Raw genomic sequence first — 7,802 nt, 5'->3', positions numbered from 1 at the left:
AAAGTTTTTTTCCCACACTAATAAGTATTCTGATTGCTAAAAAACTCGGTTTCCTTCTCAGCAAAATACTAAAATAAAAAATATGGCTGACTTAACCTCACTCAGTTGACACATATTTAAGTAATGTTTATTTTACTACGAGCCTTTTTTTAATAATATTAAATTAACTACTAATTTTAAAAGTTGTATTTATAATAAAATTACTGGAAAATTTAATTTCTATAAAATGTAATGATAAAGATGTAATTATAATTACCTTGAATAAAGTTAGTAGCCACTTGATAATTTTTTAATTATATTTAACAAATAAATTTTTTCTGAAAAATTATTTTCAAAATTTGTACTATTATTTTTTTTTAATTTCTACAATTCAATTTTTTTTTTCACATTTTTTTGCCATAATTTATTTGTTAAAAAAATTCTAAAAATTATTAAACATCTACTATTATTAAACGACTTGATTTCTATATTTATTTTATTACAGTAAAATTAAATATTAAATACCCATTAAAAACTTACAAATTCTTATTAATGTCAATATTTTTACTAACGAAATTACTATTATGACAATTTATTATAAGATAAGAATGTATTAGTAATAAAAAACTATAAATTTCTGATTAAAACAAGTAACATATTTTTATGAAATAATTTACACAGAGTCAAAACAGAAAATTTGAATTAAAATTTCATTCTTATAAACAATGACGCAATATTATATAATATTTTTCAATTTTTAATGTTAAACTTAAAGGCTTAAAATAAAATAAATCATTATAACTAATAATAAATTTTAATAAAATAATTTTTTAACTGAAAAACTTTTCGAGTGTAAACGAACACCAGCACTGTGGAATTGGAGGGAAATCAGAGAATTGGTGGCGCCACCACTGCGGTTGCTATGGTAACGCAGCATTAAGTTTTAGCTTTAGAAAAAACTTAGGTATTCTCAGGGGAAAAATACCAGTTTTTTAATATTAAGAAACTTATACTGGATATTAAAATACTCGGATAAAAATATTTTGTATCCTGGGAGAAAAAAAACTTTTTTTTCAGTGTAATGCCTATATCACACTTGACATTGAACTAGTTATGATCAGGACTTATCAAGCAAGACATGTTCTGATCAACCGTATCATGTACAACGACAGATGAATAACTAATTGATATTCGACATCATTAATTTCTTGGCAATTTTCATTCTGACTAAAAGGTTACCACAAATAATCACTGTTCAAATATCAGTTCTAATAGAAGACAACTACAAGTCAATTCTAGATAACAAATTTAAAACAAAAAAATAAAAATGGATTACGTTATTGATTACAACGGCTACTATACAGACAACAACGCACTAGGAACTTCGTATGTAATTAAAGAATTTTGTATCGTTCCTATAAAAAACAATCACGTTATGAGACCAATATTTAACATTGTAAAGCCGCTAAATCACTTGTCTGAATTATCAGCGTCTTTTCTTGAGACTTATCAAAAATATACCGAACCAGCTTACGGAATCGACTGGTCTGCGGGGTACATTTCGGCACAACATGCTCGAGAGCTCATTATCGAAACCCTGGAAAAATCCAACCGTATTTACATCCAATACGAAAAATCAAGGACATATTTAGAAAGATTTACGGGAAAGTACTACGGTAATATGTTCATCTTAGAGAACATGAACTTTCAAATGCCTACTAAGTTCTTTGCGAAAGCGTGTTCACACCACAAGAATCGCGAAACGAATCATTGTTCATTGAGGAATGCTCTGGTCTGCACTCTTTGGTTGACCAACCAGACATTGCTCAGTAGAATTGTAAACCAAGGTCAAAATCAGGGCCAAATTGAAGCTCAGGTCCAAACGTCTGAAGCTCTTGAACAAGAAGAGAGATCTTCAGCTCTCAATCTGAAGAATACTGACCAGCACAAAAAACTACGGAAGTCATTGAAATCATCGGAAAATATAGTAACAGAGAAACCCCGATCTTCGGAAAAACGTAAAAACGCTCGCAGTGAAATGACTGGTGAAGAATTTGAAGATTTGGTGGATTTAGTGATAAATGATGTTGTAGAGAGCCCAGACTCTGATAACTCGGTTATGAGCGACTCTAATGATGAAGATGATGATATATCTGACGATAAAATCATGAGACAATCTGAGATGATCGACGCGCTTATTAACGACGAGGAGATCTTCGGTCAGTTTAATGATGATATTGATGCTATTTTAAAATCTCGGGGGGTTCACGATAAACTATAATGATTTATACCCAAATTTTATAAGGTAATAATCATTTAAGAAAGATAATTTTTAAAATAATGACAGCAAATATTGTTAATTTTTAACCACACATCAGGTTCTAATTAATTTATCAAGCATTCAAAGATCAGAATTTTTACGCGTTTTTAAGCAGAAATTTTATCAGAGAGATCAGCAATCTTCAAGCAAATATGTTTCTGATATAGTCAGTTTTTATATCGAATACATAAAAAATAACTGAAAGAAAAATCTAACTCTCTAAACGAGGAAAATCTAGTTAAATAGCATCACTACTATCTAATTGAAGATCGTATACCTAAAATTATTTATAATTTTGAACTCCAATAAATAGTTACTTAAACTATTCTTATTTAAATATGAGCTCAAAAATCATCTTGATTAAGAAGATCCACGCAAAGTAGTTAAATTTTTGAAACTTCCTGAAAATTTGTAAATTTAATTAACGTAGCCTAATAATTAATAAAAAAAAATTAGAACGACGGTTGACCCAAAAGGCCATCCCTGCAACTTCCCACTCATTTTGTACTTAGGCGCTCAAAATTAATAATTACGTTTTTGAGCTCTTCGAGCTCAAAACTCTAATAGCAGTTTGATGAAGCACAATTTTTTAAATTTTCAATTTGACCATATCTAAAGCATTTTCTCACCCATATCATTCACCCCTTCCACCACCCTATGTTTGTTTAATCAAATCTAAGCTCAACCTCTTTTGCTGACGATATTTCTATTTGAATTTTGAATCCACCATCTGGTGGCTGCTATCTGCTATTTGAGTTGTGAATCTGCCATTTTGATTTTTGAATCCACCATTTTGAATTTGAGTTCGCCAGTGTGAGTCTTAAATCCGCCATTTTTCCCGCCGTTTTTAAACTCCACTATTCGCCATTTTTAAATCCAACTATCCGCCATTTTGAATTGTAAGTCTGCCATCAGGTGGCTGCTATTCGCCATTTTGAATTGTGAATCTGCCATCTGGTGGCTGCTATCCGCCATTTTGAATTGTGAATCTGCTATCTGGTGGCTGCTATCTAAATCTGGTGACTGACATTTTGAGTCTGAATTCCGCCATCTGGCGTTCACTTTCCGCCATTTGAATTGTTAATCCATCATTTTCCTATAATTTTTTGAATCTCATTACCCACCATTTTGAATTGTGAATCCGCCATTTTGAGTCAGAAAACCATAATTTTCCCGCTATTATGAATCTGATTTCCGTCATTTTGAATCTGAGTTCAACATTTTGAGGTTAGAAAAAAGCATCCTCAACTATTAACCTGCCTTCGGCTTGCCATTACAGATCAATAGTTCAGGATAACGCATTTGTAGTATGTATTTGTCCATGATTTATATGTTTAAAATGAAGTTATGACAACTACTTGCGAAAAGCATTTTACATAACTGCGCAGTAGATGACTTATTCTGTTTTAGAATTTCCTTACTGCGCAGTAGATGACGTCATTAAACAAGTTTAGACTTGTTTTAGGTGGAGGAGTGGGGGTAACTGCGCAGTAGATGACTCATACCATTCTAAAATTTTCTAACTACGTAGTAGATGACGTTATCAAACCGGTTTTAGGTAGAAGAGTGGGGGGTAATTGCGCAGTAGATGACTCATTCTGTTCTAGAATTTTCTTACGGCGCAGTAGATGATATCATCAAACCGGTTTTGAGATAGAGGAGTGGGGGGTAACTGCGCAATATCTACTGCCAATATAGGCAGCTTGCCGAGAGTGAACTTCACAGAAAACGAAGTACACGTCTCCAGTGAAATACGAACTTTTGGTGGACACAGGTTTTCCTTGAAGCATAAAAATAAATTTTTGTTGTCTAGCTTGCTTGATACCATGGCAGAAATTTTAGACATAAAAAAATCGATTATTTTTGATGAATCTATTGCACGGTGTGAAGCGCATTCACACATGCCATACGCATCATCGACATTCAACAACAGTGATGAAATCAGGATTAGTGTTCAGCATCAAGATCTGTGCTTGCTCCCAAGCAAGAACTCATTACATTTTTATAGAAGAATGAGTAAAGCTGATCCGGCTCTCCATTTATTAGTATAGATATGATGAAATTTTTTATGGAATATCTCCAAAATTGATTAATACTGAACAACATACTCATAGTTGATTTCAAATCGAGCATAGAAGTTAAATGGCTGATTGAAAATCTTCTATAACTATTTCTCAACAAAGCAAACTTTTACCAAAAGTCTATCACTAATGATGATTGCGTTGAAACTAATACTTGTAGAAGACAAGAAGTGAAATAAATTTAAACAAATTTAAAAATGGATTACGTACTCGAATTCAACGGTTACTACGTAAAAGATGCAAAATCCAATAAAAAATTCCAACTGAAAGAATATTGTTTGATTCCAATTGTTAATGGAAAAATAGAACATAGCAACCGGAAATCTGGTATAGTCTATCCGGAGTACGATTGGTCTCAATTGTCCCGCAATTACCAGGACCAATACAAATTTAACTTTTACAAAAAATACGGAATCGAATACGAAGATGGTACCTGCTGGATGGCACAAGCGATCGACACTATAATCGGTAATTTGAAAAAAGCAGGCACTATTTATCTGAAAAATCGATCCAAAATAGAATTCCTAACAGAATTCACGGGAAAGGTTTTCAAAAATGTGGCTACCTTGGAATTAGACTTTAAAGAGCGTTCATATGTCGATCCTGAAATCTGCCCTTATCACGTAGACACCCGGAGACGTTGTTCAGTCCGAAACGCGATTTCTATGGCTATATGGGTCATTAAGAATGAACCTGGGTCTAGCGGCTCCAAGGTATATCTAAAGTCGAAAATAAATCAAATTTTCCGGTCGAAACCTAGCCATGTGATAGATAAGTTCAAGGAAACCAGGAGGATTTCTCCGGAACCTGTTGAAGATGAATCTTTTCTGAACAGCAACAGTGGAAGCAGGTCAGATAATTTGGAGCATCTCTTTCGAGCTAAAACTTACTCTCAAGAAGTGAATGACGGACTGAAAAGAGCGCCGAAAAAATTTGAATACTTGAAAGACTCTGATCAATCGGATTCAGATAAGGACGTTATGCAATTAAATTTTAATTTTAATCAACCAAAAAAATTAAATTATCTGAAAGATGATAAAAAGAAAGCAAGAAATTATATGGACGATTTAATGGAAATCGATTTTGAAAATGAGGAAACACGTAACCGGAGTATTAATAATATAAATTACTGAATAGATTGAATAACTGCGAAAACTGTGACAAAGAATATTGAAATGATAAAATTTATTACGATATATTGAAAAAAATTTTTTGGAAGTTTACACAAAGAAAAAATGAAAATTTTTTTATTTTTTCATTTAAACATCTAATATTTCGGAGTAAAAAATTGAAGCTTTTTACGCAAGAGATATTTTACTTATTCCAAAACAAAAATATTAAACTCATGTTTTTAACTTTAGACAATCCAACAGCAGCACCACCTCAAAATGCCGATAAAATCATATGATACTTTTATATTAAAAATTGAAACTGTGTGCATACGTTTTGATGGCTGAGTAGCATCACTTTTTCTTAGAAGCGCGGACCGATCAGGGTTCGAGTTCGGTGTTGGGTACGTTTGACAATTATTTTTAGCTGTAACATTTAATGTAAATGTTTTTTAGCTTAATTGAAGAACACGGAAAAAAGTAAACTAAAAAATTCACTCGTATTTACGTTAATTTTAATAGTTTCAATCAGTACAGTGGATATCGGGGTGGCACAAATGTAAATATCACAAAACTTAATATAAAAAGTGTAAAAGCCACAATTTATAATTTAATATCGAAAATGTAATTAGTAGCTGTCACTATAGTAAATAACGACTCTCTCATCTTAAAAAATTACAGTTTCAAACAGTAAAAATTGCCGTTTCAATATATAGTCTATACTATGAGGAGAAGAGGAAGGTCTTACACTCGGAGAATTTACCACTTGAAACAGTAAAAATTCAACTCTTAAAATATGTATTTTACCAGTCCAAGCAAATCAATAATCATAATTTAATTTTTAGCGTTGCGTTTAAAATTTACTGTTTGTACTTTGTAAAAATTGAGGTTTTTTATATAGAAAATTTAGTAACTGCACTTTACATTTTTTACATATCATGCGATCATTTTTTAGGTACGAAATGATAAATATCAAAGTCAAAATTCTTAATTACTATACTTTAACATTTTCGACTTTCATGTAGAGAATATTTCTGCTTGAAATATTATTTTATCCCATGTAAATAATAAATTGTAACATTTAAATAATAAATGTTAAAAAGTGATTGTTAACATCACGATTTTATACTGTTTGAAATGTTAATTATTTCCTGTTGATCTGTTTACTTTTTTCCATGAAGAAATTATTTTCCAATCAAAAGTTATTTTTTGTTATACTCGCTCCAAAAGTTCAACTTTTGAACGCTGGGTGGCGTCCGAAAAGATACTCATTTCTAGAGACTCTACCATACCGCCTTTTTTCCGCGGCCTAGGCCGCAAAGTTTACTTCCCCCTTTATTCCGTTCTGTCCTTGAGCAATCGAATGAAATTTAGAACGAAATAAATCAAATTCTAGTGTACCGACCGATGGATTTTGAATAAATTTTAAACTTAGTTACTATTGAGTGGCGCTAATTCTTTCTCTGTTGGCAGTTTATTACGAAGCGGACCTAATGTTAATAAAATAACAACCACGTTATAAATAAATATTATTAAAAAGATAATTAATATAAAATTAAGTTTTTTTGCTGTTGTGAAACTTCATAAAATTTGAATATGTCATCATTTGCCTCCTATCTTTTAAAAGTTAAACTTATGGAGCGATAATAACAAAAAATATTGTATGTCATTCGGCCACAAAGTGGTGATTTTGACAACGACGATTTTACGATATTCGCTTTAAAGTTTGTGACGTAAATGTACGAAAACGAGCGTAAATTTCCGTCCTTGGCTTCGACTGGGACGTTAAAGTTACGCCCGTTTTCGTACATTCCCGCCACGAACCTTAAGCTCATATCGCAACATCGTCGTTGTCAGAAAATCGCCACTTTGCGGCCATATGACATAAATTACTATTTTAATACTATTAATGAAAAAAGAAAAAAAAAATAATTGATTTACGAAATCAACATTTTTTAATTAAAGAACAAATTTATGAAGAACAAAAAAAATTTTCGTCCAAGGTAACCTTATACTTACTTTATTTATTTACTTTATTCTACAGAGACTTTTCGATTGTCGGTAATTAAGATAATAGTATGACCGACATATTTTCTTAGTAATTCACGAAAAAAGCACAAATAAAACTTCTTCGTTATTTAGAGAGTACGTAATAACTTGAAATTTGTATAAATATTATAAAAATTTCTGTAAATCAAAATAACTTATTTGAAGCTACAAGATGGATGTGGGAGTTCATAAGATGGTTTATCTTTACAAGCATGGAATGTTATCCATACACAGAAAGAAAAATTTCTTGACTGAAGAACAAAA

The 7,802-nt window shown here is 31.5% G+C and overlaps 1 protein-coding gene across 1 annotated transcript; it reads left to right on the top strand.

The window, feature by feature from the left end:
* The first annotated feature begins 1,306 nt into the window (after positions 1-1,306).
* On the top strand, positions 1,307-2,260 carry LOC123263908. Its single transcript, XM_044726954.1, has one exon. It carries the CDS (start codon positions 1,307-1,309, stop codon positions 2,258-2,260), a length of 954 nt encoding a protein of 317 aa, XP_044582889.1.
* The last annotated feature ends 5,542 nt before the right edge of the window (positions 2,261-7,802 follow it).

The sequence above is a fragment of the Cotesia glomerata genome, linkage group LG4, assembly GCF_020080835.1.
Source record: "Cotesia glomerata isolate CgM1 linkage group LG4, MPM_Cglom_v2.3, whole genome shotgun sequence".
Lineage (NCBI taxonomy): Eukaryota > Metazoa > Arthropoda > Insecta > Hymenoptera > Braconidae > Cotesia > Cotesia glomerata.
The sequence above is the reverse complement of the archived record's forward strand: the minus strand, read 5'-3'. Positions and strand labels throughout refer to the sequence as shown.